At 47.0% G+C, this 12,505-nt stretch overlaps 2 protein-coding genes across 7 annotated transcripts in view; both read left to right on the top strand.

The window, feature by feature from the left end:
- LOC119458732 (tRNA:m(4)X modification enzyme TRM13 homolog) overlaps positions 1–12,505 on the top strand; it is a 306,204-nt gene that overhangs the window by 69,299 nt on the left and 224,400 nt on the right. The window lies entirely within an intron of this gene.
- On the top strand, positions 2,138–6,565 carry LOC125947077 (putative nuclease HARBI1). Its single transcript, XM_049671413.1, has 3 exons — positions 2,138–3,184; positions 3,258–3,399; positions 3,907–6,565. The coding sequence occupies exons 1-3, from the start codon at positions 2,951–2,953 to the stop codon at positions 4,290–4,292; spliced, it is 762 nt and encodes a 253-aa protein (XP_049527370.1). The 5' UTR covers positions 2,138–2,950; the 3' UTR covers positions 4,293–6,565.

The following is a 12,505-nucleotide window of genomic DNA, read 5'->3' as shown; positions in this document are numbered from 1 at the left end:
TGGAGATTTAGATGAACATTGAAACACAATACAAATGAAAGTCAGGGCCACCACTCGTACCCAGCTGTGAGACGTTTCTAAATATGTTTAAAGAGACAAAAATATTGCACCAGAAAAAAACATTTAAAGTACTAGCACAGACATCTCCAACACACAGTAAATTCTATACCGGTCTGTTGAAAGCACATGGGAGCATTTGTTTGAAAGTATTGCAGCAAATCACATGAATATTGCAAATGCACTACTAAAGGTTGGCACTGCTGGTACTAGCCGTGCATGGTTACACAAGAAAGCTACAAAGGCATACTGACAAAATGTTTTCCCTAGTGGACTTAGCAAAAGTATAAAGTAAAAGCTCAGGATCTGGGGTATGTGTTCTGCCAGGACACACAAAAATGCAAACAAACAAATGCTGTGAATCGGTGACTAGACTACTATTTATTTACATAAGCTTGTGCACGTTGCGATGTCAGTACTGCCAGGACTCATTGTCGCCTTTCGGCCAGGAGCCCTCAAGCATCAGTGAGGAATACCTTGTTAAATCAAAAAGATGTTGATTCACATCATGCTGGTTTCGGGAATCACTACAGCGTGTCAAAACGCGGCTTAAAAGTATCTTGCTTTCCCTAGACCACTTAATAGGGGAAACATCGTTCACCTCATTTGTCAAATGCAGTATCAGTCTCAATACGACACCCCAAGGGGATTACTTGACAGAGCTGATCCTTATCAGTGGCGGCAACAATGCAACAATGCCGAAGCCATCAGTACCTTAGACGCAAGGTGACAAATCCCTGCACCTAGACACAAAAAGGTGCTGAGCATGTCATTATTGTGAGTCACCTTCTATGGCTCTCTTCGCACCAGCCATCCGGCCACTTGGCTTAGTCACCAAGCTTATCAACTTTCGCGCGGATTATTCAGAAGGAACCATGCACGATGTTGGTGATTTGTCGTCAGCTCCAAACATAATAGGTCCGATCATGTTAAAGATCCTGAGCTGGTCGCAATTATCCCAAGCCATCCACTATGGCGTCTCTCACAGCCCGAGTCGCTTTGGGACGTTAAACACCATAAACCAACAGAGTACCATTTACAGTTGCTGCCACACAAAGTTCTAAAACATTTCAAAGCACTAGAGCAATATCACTGGTGCATCACATTGTACATGAAAGGAGCAAAAAAATGAGAATGCTTTCAGGTGCGCTTAACTATCTCATTAAAGAAATGTTTAAAATAAAAGGTCTCAAGTTTGGGCACATATTCTGCGAGGAATGTTTCATTGCGCTGTACACATACAGTGGCGCTTTGCTGTGATGAATAAATATAAAGAAACGCTTCTCTGATACCCAAAATGTACAGCATAATCATCATCTGAGAATAATACTTATGTGTTTTCTTCAGACGAAGTTGGCCATTCACATATTGTATGTATGGCACGAAGCTTTCTTCGTGTTCATGGTCGATGAGTTTCTTATCCTTTAAAGAAAATGGGCACTTTATCTCGACCAGACACATTCTTCCATCTGATTCCAGAATGCCATCTGGGCTGCAGCATAGCAAGGGTTGCTCCGGGTGGATGAAAAGGCCAACCTGCAAATGAAAGATTAGCATAAGTTTCAAGCTCTCTTTCAAAGTATGCATGCATCTTCATGGATGACAGTGCCAAGTGTTGTGGACAGTTCTGCTCTGGCTTCAGTTTCCATTTTTTTTCCTGCACAAACTATCAGTAAAAGGTGACTCCACAGTCAGCACCAGTAAATGTTTGTCATGCTATGCGTTAAATATCCGTGAACTTCTTTCATACGATTTAGCAAAGTTCCTAGATTATCTAGCCTATTTCTGAATTCTAGCTTACCATAAGAAGTTGCAGCAGATGAAAAGAACCTTAGCCTCGAGAGGGAACTTGCCAGAGTTTCATTGTTGTTTAGTCTGGTTTTGACACAGTCTGCACTGCTGCTTGTTATCCGCAGACGGCGTTCTGTGTGCCATCTGTGATTAGATATGCTCATCAATAAGAGGAAACACAAGAAACACAAGTGGATACACTAGGTATAATATGACAACAAACCTTGTCACTGATGCTTGCCGCCTTGTTGCTAAAGCAATTTCAACAACTTCATCCATGCTTTTGCTTACCACACTCTGATAAAAGCATTTCTCCTTTGCTGAGAGCGTGGACAACATGTCACACTTTCTGAGCGTCAGAGGTAATGTGGTTGAAACTTCAAAGTTATGGTGAAGCTGCCACACATTATTAAATATGTTTTTTACAAGGTCGCAGCGCGACTCGTCAACTTGCTTGGCAGCAACGGCGACAACAGCATCAGGTGCCTCAATCGCGCAACTCTCTTAAAAATTGATGACATGTCTGAACGCGCAGTTCACGGCGGGAAACTGGGGCGCTATAACGTAAAATGATTCTAAACTGTTTTGATTCCAAATCCACGATCGCCGCTCGCTGATTGGCTCATATTTCCAAGGCCGCGCCCACTTCACCGGTGCGTCAAGCGACGTCACGAAACCGCAAAAACTGACACGTCATAGTGACGTTTACGCACTACTTATGCTTAATTATGCCAATCAAAACAGGAAACATCACGGAATCATTGGTGAGTGACCTGTTCCGTTTGGAATAAAAAATGGCGGCGTTTTTGCTGGTGTTGGCGGCGGCGGCTCGTCAGCTCGGGCGGAAGCGCGGAAGCAGGGAGGCCGAGGACGCGTTTGACATGCCAGACGACGTGTTTCGGCAGCACTTTCGTCTGAGGAAGGAAACTGTGCAGTGGCTGTACGACGAAGTGGCAGAGGAGCTCGGAGGCGTGCAATCAACAGCGCTGTCGGTTGGACGACAAGTGTTGTGTGCGTTGCGTTTCTTCACGACGGCAGCTTTCAGGGGTCCGTTGGGAGCGAGGAGACGATTGGCGTGACGCAGCCTGCGGTCAGCAAGTGCATGCGACACGTGGCGGAGGCAATCGTCCACGCCGGGACTCGCAACAAGTGGGTCCACTTCCCGAGGACGTCGGCGGAAAAGGCGGCCATGAAAGAAGGGTTCCTTCGATGCGGCGGCATTCCCGGCGTCATCGGCGGCGTGGACGGCAGCCTTATTGCCATCATAGCACCGAAGCGCGACAACAAGGCAGCATACATGTGCCGGAAAGGCTTCTATGCCCTTAACAGCATGTTCGTAAGTATCATCATGTTTGTCTAATTTGCCTTTTATAGCAACGCGTGGCTGATGCTGTGCATGCTTTCGTCAGATTTGCGATGCAGGCATGCGGGTTCTGGCCGTCGACGCTGTGCGACCGGGGTCGGATCATGACGCATACGTCTGGAGAACGACGCGTTTGTGTCGTCGTTTACAGGAGGGACACATTGCCAAGGCCAGCGAGCACCTCCTCGGTGAGCAGAGGGAAAAATTCATACAGTTGCCTAGCAGCACACAATAAAGTGTACTCCTGCCGTAAGAGTATATGCTGGAAGCCCTAACCGTTTATATTATAGGAGCCTGTTAAGTATAGGTTACATAGGCGGGATGGTAAATTTTTTTAATGAGTATCTGCTCGTAGCAAAATGACATTTAACTGCTGTATTGCAAGCTAATTTTAATTAGGTGTGTAAATTACGCAGCGCAGAACGTTTGTATTGCCACATTATTTTTTACGCTGACATTCATTTGAAAATACAGACCACAACTCGGCCAAACAGCCACCTTGCTGGATGCTATTAATATTAATTTTACTATTTACCACCAGCTATTGTTATCTGTGCTGATCACAGCAGCATCAAGTGCTCAGCCTGTACATTATTTTATTACAGCCTCTGTGTAGTAGGTGTATGTAACATGACTCATGCTTCACTAGCTCAACCATGCGCATTTGATTTGATACCATTTTTATGCTCGTGCAGGTGACAGCGGCTACCCCCTGGAACCATGGCTCCTGACTCCGGTCCCAGGCCATCCTCCCGCTCACACTGCAGAAGGCAGGTACAACACTGCACACGCTTCCATGCGGTCCGTAGTGGAGCGCTGCATTGGACTTCTGAAGAGCCGCTTCCGCTGCCTTCAGAGGTACCGTGCCCTCCACTATGAACCAGACCGCGCAGCCAACATCGTTGCAGCGTGTGCAGTGTTGCACAATTTGTGTCTTGATGAAGGTGACAGTGCGTTTGATGAGGTTGATGATGATTACAGAAGCAACAGCAGCAGTGACGATGGAAACGGTGGCCCCCTCCCACAGGTAGTTCCACGAGCGAGGGCAGCACGCATACCTGAAAAGATGTGCTGCCCGTGACAATGTAATTACATTATTCGGAACCACACGACAGCAGTACCAGCACTACCTGCGAAGGGTGCGAAGGCGGCTGCGTCGGCAGCAGCAGTAAACGTGCCTGCAGTGTCAGGCACATATGCCTAATAAAGAGAAGGAACCAACGTGAAGGCGCATTGGCAATGAGTGGATAGCGTAGTGTTTTTTTTTTATAGAATTTGCTAAATTACCACCATTGCTTTCACATAGCCTGTACCAATGAGCTGTTACAACTGGAGACGACTGCATCATTCCACTGCGACACTACTTAGTAGCTGTGGATAGACAACGTTGTGGTCATTAGCAGAATGTCGTAGCCACTTCTCTGGGCAGCAGCAGTTTGCTGATTGAATTGCTGCTGTTGCTACTGTCATCTTGATGCATTTATCTACTGGCATCACCGCCACTGCCACCGCCGTCTGCACTGTGCATGGGAGAATATTGGACTTCGTCTCCTCGCTTCCTGCTTGGGCTGCAGCAAAGCACAGCACTTTTCGCTCCATCATATGTACTGTTCTCGCACACCTTGCAGGCCCTGCACAGCTTCGCCACACAGCCTCTGCACAGTTCCTTTTCAACAGGCCAAGTCGTGCTGACACAGATCGCCTGGCATGTCAAGCACATGATGCTCTCTTGGATGTACATTCATTTGTACATAGTTGTATAATTGTACATATATTTGTAAAAAGTGATATAGAGTGCCAGTGATGTACAGTGCAGTCCACATATAATGATACCACATATAACGATATATCGGTTATAACAATGAGTCGAGCTAAGAGTATCAACTTATGCATTAGGGCAATGAGAAAAAAAACCATATATAACGATATGTTATTCACTGCATATCGGATATAACGATTGAAATTTTGCTTCTGGGCGGTGTTTTTCATGCAGAATAATCAGGAAAATTGCGTTCCTACGTTGCCTTCAACCAAGACGGGGCGAAAAGTTTGCCTACGCGAGTTCGTATCTGCCGCCATTACCGCGCAGCGCATCCCGCCCGCGCGCCAATTGCGGAGAGCATCGCAAGTTGGGAAAGCGTGCACAAGATGGCGCCAGCTGCTTCGCCCCCGCGTGTCACCGGCGGTCGCGCGAGGAGAGGGCGGAAAAAAGGCGATAAGCGAAGGCAACGCCTCCTCTGGCGAGGGGCACCTGCACTCCCTGCCGCGCGCTCTCTCAACGGAAGCAGCGGCAGGTGCGCCCCTTGAGACGAAACTGATTTTGCAAGAGGGGGGAGAAAGCGATAAGCAAGCGGCGCCTGCGCGGCCTGCGCTCCCTTTACATTCTCCCTCTCTCAGCGAGCGCGGAAATGCACCGCGGAAGCAGCGGGAGGTGCGCCGACAAAGCGCAAAGCTGCGTCTCTCGAGACGAAGCTGCAAATTTTGCAAGACTCGGAAGTACGAGCTCGCGCAGTGGATGATATCGACGATTGTGAAAACCGGGTGCGCCACGATCATGAAGGCTAGAAGCAGTGTCCATGCCGATCAACGGAAAAGGCGGACTTTGTGCGCCGGGACGAAACCAACATGGGTGAAACCAACACGGTGGAAGCCGCTGGCATTGCCGAACTCTAGGAAGATGTCGCTACTGACGATCATAAAGGCGGTGTTTCGATGGAGGAGTTTGTAAGTGCTGATAGTGCTGCCTCATTCTGCGAAGAGAACTCCGACAGGGTGATCGTTGTCGCGACAGACGGCGGCGTTGTGCGACAGCGGCGACGACAGCAGCAGCAGTGACGACGAGATTGACAATGGCCCGTCTTTGACACCGACCCCGAGGTTCAACCAAAGTGCAACGTCGTCGATCGAGTCGCTCATTGAATTCATGCACGCTAAATTATAGCTGCCAGTGTTCGCGCAGCAGATGGACGCGATGTACACGGCGGCTGTGTATCCGAAACTTCCGCGAAAGCAAGTGCAGATTTCTATTTCAGCGTGCCTAACGATTGAGACGCTATTTAGAGCTATAAATAAAAGTTTTATTTTTCACCGCCTACTTTCTACAACGTCGATTTTTTAATCGCAAGTGGCAGTTTCGGTTTCGGGACTGCACAGGTATTTTCAGCATTTTTTTTTTTTCGGCAGTCCAGATATAGCGATGATCGGTTATAACAATCGGATTTCTCATTTTTCTTGATATCGTTATAAGTGGACTGCACTGTACTTGAAACTCGTTCCTTCACGTCCCTACGCTAAATGAACAATTGCAACACATCTTCAGTTTCGTGTTTATTCAAAGTGAATAACAGTTATCATGATACGAATCAATGTACACAGGGTATGATTTCAGGGTGCCAAAGTGACAGTATGGTTTCCACTAAATGGGATCTAATACATTGTGAAAGGCTGCTGGCACACATTAAATCACAGAAATGTCTGTCATTGATACTGTTTTTCTTTGGGCTTATCCACAACCATTCGCGTTCACCCAGCAACTTCACTGTACAAAAGGTGTTGCAAGACTTGCCTGTTATGCGTCCATGTTTGTCGCATAAAATAGATCCTATTTTCAATAACTACTGCCACAATAAGGCCACCAGTGTGAAAGTGAAGTCCGGCACTTTTAAGGAACGACACACGGGAAAAATACTGCGCATTTTGATAATCTGACATATAAGAAGGCCAACAAGAACAGCCTGGCAGTGAATGTTGTAAAATAATGGCTACATCAATGGCTACGTTGGGTGTATCAATAATTGTCCTCAACATCAATGGGGACTAGATTGCGTTGCTATCACCGATATGGCAACCTGATATATCTCAATAACTATTGCAAGTAACACGCACTTGTTGCTAAAAGAAATAATATGGCCACTTGTGGCTTCCATAGGGCAAAAAAAAATTGCAATTGGAAACACGACTAAATATAGTGTGAAAATCATAACAGTGGATTTCAATACCTGTTATCACAGCATTTGTGTGTGAAACACTGCTGTGGCTAAAATAAAAGTGACCACATAGTCAACATGTTCCTTGAAGAGCAGCAAATACTTAAATAGCTCATAAACAGCAAAATGAAAGCACACACCTAATCAAAAAGATGAAACATTAGACATACAGTTCACTCACTGAGACAAACTTGCTCAGCAAGTGGAACTAAACATTAAAAAAAAAATTACAATAAATTAAGCATTATGCGTAATGCAATATATAAAAAAAATAATCACATAATAAAAGAACATGTAATGGTGACAACTGTCGCCACTACTGCTGAGGTGGCTCGCGGAGGCCATGGGTGATGGGCATCCACGAGCTGGGGCAAGGTGGTTGCGATGAGGGCAGTCGCCTCCCGCAAGCCCCTCATCTCCACCGCCAGCTGCTGCTGCACTGCGCGGGAGGCCCTCAGCTCCTCCACCAGCTGCTGATGATGCTGCGAAAAAAGTGCATTTACTGCAGCTAGAGGATACGAAATTAAATTTTTCCGTTTCACAGCCTTTGTAAGGGTTACACTTTCAGCTTGGTTACTCTAGAGGGCAGTGAGAACATATGCATATTACGTGAGAAGTTGAAGTGCAAATTTTATTTGATCTGTTATGTTGAAAACATGTTCAAAGACAGAAAATGCTACCAAGCCACCTTTGTCACTAAGAAGGAAATGTCGGTGATAAGCTGAATTTACCTGCAAAAGATGAACATGCTGTGCCAGTACATGCAACCATGTAACTTGCGAAGTAACAGAATGAGAAAGCACCTCACAGAGGATACATAAGTACACAAACCAATGAACACTTGAGCCCAGTGAATACAGATCCCCTATACAGATCCCCTCTTAAAAAAATGGCAACCTGGGCGAGTTGTACGTACCTGCCTGTTTTGCTCAAGGAGCATCTGGTGGAAGCTGACGGCCTCCACGTTTGTAGCTGGCGGAGGCCAGCTGCCCCTGCCTCGCGTATTATGATGCTGCCCTGCAGGCCGCATCTTCTAGTGACTGCTGCTGCCTAGGCGGTCTGCGGGGCTGGTACTGAGTTGATGGTCCTTAAAAATTAAATGGGCAAAGAGGATAAAAAATTTGTTGTGCCCTTCTATGTTGAACATTCACTGGTTCATAGGTGGAAACATAGGAAACTATTCCCGGCAACAAGCTGTAGGCAATATAAACCTTACAGTTGGATAAATAAAGCGACACCACAGCACTACAATATGCTGCACCAATATTAATTTCTACACGACAACTTGAACGCTACAGAAGCTGCATTACAAGTGGTATGATTAGTCAAACAGAATATAGTTTCGTCTTGCACAGTCACATTATGGCAGGCACTAGCTGTGTTTCTTTGTTGGTGACTATGTGAAATAAATTTTTTTCTGTTTAAAAGTTCTCAACAGGCAGTGCTTTGTTCTGAATGCTTCGCATTGCAATTGCTGTTAAAGTACCTTACGTGCAGTGCCGCTCGTCCCTGGCTCTGCCCACGGACACTTGGGGTGGGGCTGTCGGGAGCGGCACACGGGCGGCAGCAGCCTCCTCTTCGCTGGAGCTTGCCTGCTGCAACAACAAAGCATAGCAAACACACTGTGTGAGCGTTGCACCTGATGAATATGATTTCAATACTGTTATTGTTGCTTCAGTTCCATGAACTGTTTGCCAAGTCTATTCAGATTTATTCACTCTGTACAGAATATGCTTGATGCATCAACTGACTTACTCATGACTACACATGCTTCACCGAGTAACGAACCATATAATCAATCACAGGGCATTTCTGAACAGCATTGGTTTCTTATGTTATTCTAGTGGGGCCAGATTTTCATTTCTGCAAAGTATGGATATCATGTGCTGGCATGTGTTCTTAATTGCAAGAAAACAGACATAAGCACACAGCAGTCAAACATTCACCAGCTCTGAACAGTGTAACTTCCCCAAACCGGTCCACATAGCAACACAAAACGCTACGCACCTCGGTGTCATCGGTGAAAAAATTCACCGGCGCGTAGCCTGGGCTGGTCCGGCTCAAAACGTCCATGACGCAGCCCTCCAGCCCGCCCAACTTGCCGCGTCCAGTTTTTCTGCAAAAACATGAACACAGTGAGCTTACGTTCCGAAGTATGTTGCTAGCTGCAGGCTTGCCTCTTCTCCGACCCAACTTGCGCGGCAAGTTTTTTCATGTCGTGCGCTATTCGTGCCCAATACTGGCGCCAGCACTGGACTGTTTTTACAGCCGGCCCTAGCGCGTTGAGCACGGCAGTGAGCTCATTCCACAACGCTTTTTTATGCGCAGCACTCATACTTGGCGAGAGGCTTGTGGCGCCTCTCGCCAAGTACGGGTGCTGCTCTATAAACTCAACAAGCAGAGTGGTCTGAGCTGCCGATACGCCCTTTGGAGGTGCTGCCATTTTTTTGTGGTTTCAATTTTCGCGGGACCGCAGCAAATTAATACAAGCAACAAGTCGTATCGTTTCACTTATCATTTCACCATGCCCTTAAAAAATAGCGGTTACACTTACTCAATGTTTTGTAACATTATCCCAACGTAGTCGCTGTTTTTCTGAAACATAATAAACTTCACAAACAAACAAAAAACTAATCATTTTCTCCGGTTAAGTCCACTTACAACATGTAGGGGGATTTATCACTGCGCACTTCACCCACATCCGGAGACAGTTAGACAGTTCAGATCGTTCTGAAAAGAAAAAAGTTGTCGCAGTTTCACCTGAAAGGCGAAGCATCAATTGCGATAGCAAACTTGTAGAGAGCTATACGGAGTAATGATATTAGCTTTATCAGCTGTATAAACTTGGACATGCAGCAGCATCGGCAACACGCAGAACTGTTGTCGACGCCATCGGCGTTTTGCCCGCGTTCGCTCAAAATGCGTGCGGCGTTGGTGACTGTTGCCGGAGCCTCTGATATAAATAGGCACTTGGTGCCGCAGCTAAACGTCGCCTCCCTTCCCTCCCCCTCCCCCACGGCCTCTCGCACGTCGGAAGAAGGCGCGTTTGCTCTACATATATGGTGATTGTAAAGGAGGAAAGAGACGCCTACTTCTGCAGCCCTTAAGGAAGCACGGCGCAGAACGCGCGTTTGTTCTCCGCCGTGCGTTCACTCCCCGTGAAAGATGCGCCCCTCGCGCCCTTTCACTCGCACATACAGCGTTCGGCGCGCGGCGACGCTTTCTTCTCCAAATGACGTCATACGGAACCTCACGGCGACGCCGACGCCGACGGCAGAAATCTGCTTTTGAGTGTCCATATAATTGCTATCGCAATAAAAGAAAAAGTTTGCTTGCCAGTATCTGTTGCGATGTACTGCTTTCCAACCTTCATCGATTCTTGGTTATCCTGTGCGAATAAAAGCAAAAGTGAGCATCCCACGACCACCGCAAATGTTCAGATGCGACTGTCTAGGCATTAAGCACAAGAGACCAATGTTGTTTACTCACCTTGCGCTACGCTTTCACGGTTTCCATGATGTTCACAGCTTCCGAAATTCTTCTCCGGCGAAAGCACACCACGGATGCCGAGACTCATCTAATCGTGCAGCGTTACGGGCAAAGGTACACTAAATGCAGGCCACGGCACTGATCAGCTGCTTCTACGTAGCCGCCATCTTACCTGTGCACAGCGAAATGGCTCGGACTGGCTCGGTTGTGGAATCGACGGATTGTGTGATTACGGCTCGAAAAATGCGAATACTTGCAATAATTGGCAATGTGCGTCAGCCACTTGCATGTCAAAACATTACAAAACAATTTTAATGTCAGCGAAAAACAATTATCTATTTATTAGGCGTTTATATCTAACATGAAGTTGCTATACGGCCCCTTTAGGCATAAAAAACAAGCAAAACGTGCTTCCGGCAAACATGGAGGCTGCTGATTGGCCTGTTTGAAAAACGTCATCCTGTCCCGCCCCCATACGCATGTTCTGCGATTTTGACGTCAGGAGTTTGGAATCAAACAAACTTGGAATCATTTTACGTTATAGCGCCCCTGGTTGTGCACGACTGTCGGGCTGAGGGGCCTCAGGATTGGCTTTATGATGGGATGACCTTAACGAAAAACAGAGTTGCACATGTTCAGAAAGATGATTTCGCAAAGTGTGAACAGATGCTCACACTTACTCGGGAATAGTTCACTGATGGACTTCTTTGTGTCAAGCGTTGGGCAGGTTGATGGCTTCTGCCAAGCTCACGGCAGGTCAGTACACGACGTGTGTTGGTGGTTGTTGACATACAGGGCCAGCGCCGCGCTGTGCTTGCACCAGCCTCGACATCCAGCCTTGCATGTGCAATAAGCTTGCACAACTTTTCTTTCGTGCGCTGATAACTAGTGGAAGAAAAATACAGTCGGTTTATGCCCGCACAGAAGTAAGTGTTTTCAGAAAATCCACACAACAGAACCAGCCTGCTCGAGTGCGCAAGCCTAGAACTGCGCAGTAGAAAAGAGAAAAAAAATCCGAGAATGGTTTTATAGAACCTAATCGGCCATCGCGTACAAGCTAATGTGCTCATTTAAAGCACTAACGTTGCTAGAAATCCATGAGACGGGCACTTCGTGCGGTCTCTGTCTTTTTATTGCTGCTAATATGTCAACTATCCCATTCTGCTAATGCGTGCCAGTCATGGGACAAGCAACGTGCCATGCTAGCGATAGCCTAGTAATTTCTATAGCATGCCAAGAAAAAAAAGTTTACTCACCTATAAACGCACGTCGTACTCCACGCTCTTCATTTGTGCGACGCATTTTCCTAAGATTTCCGACGGACCAACGGCACTCTCGAGTTCTTCTCTCACGCAAAACGTGATTAGCGGCGTACAAGTCGCCACCGCGAAGCAAACTACTTCGTTTGAAGTATTCCTGAACGTTTGATATTCGTCTGTAGCCGCAAAACAGCACGCGAGGCTCGTTTTGCGTTGCCATTTTCACCCACTGACGTTCACCGCACACAACTTCAAGCTACGTCCCGGGAAGGGACAACCAGGGAACAGGGACAAAATGCGCAATGTGGCCGCATTGGTGCTGCACACTTGGGGAGCGGTGGCGCCACCAACTGAGTGCACGAGGAGTATACCTTGAGCAATTTCGCTCGGTAGAAAACCGCTAGAACAGGCGCTGCTGATGTGAGCATATTGCTACGGAACAGTATTTGCCTTGACGAAGAGGCGAGCAGTGTGAAGACGACGACGAAGATTAGAGGCTACTGCGGGCTGTGGCTTCTTGGCCAAGTGCGGCGCATTTCTTTGTAAATATACTTGTATAT

The sequence above is a fragment of the Dermacentor silvarum genome, chromosome 7, assembly GCF_013339745.2.
Source record: "Dermacentor silvarum isolate Dsil-2018 chromosome 7, BIME_Dsil_1.4, whole genome shotgun sequence".
NCBI classification, from domain to species: Eukaryota; Metazoa; Arthropoda; class Arachnida; order Ixodida; family Ixodidae; genus Dermacentor; species Dermacentor silvarum.
This window is presented reverse-complemented; position numbering and strand designations above follow the sequence as displayed.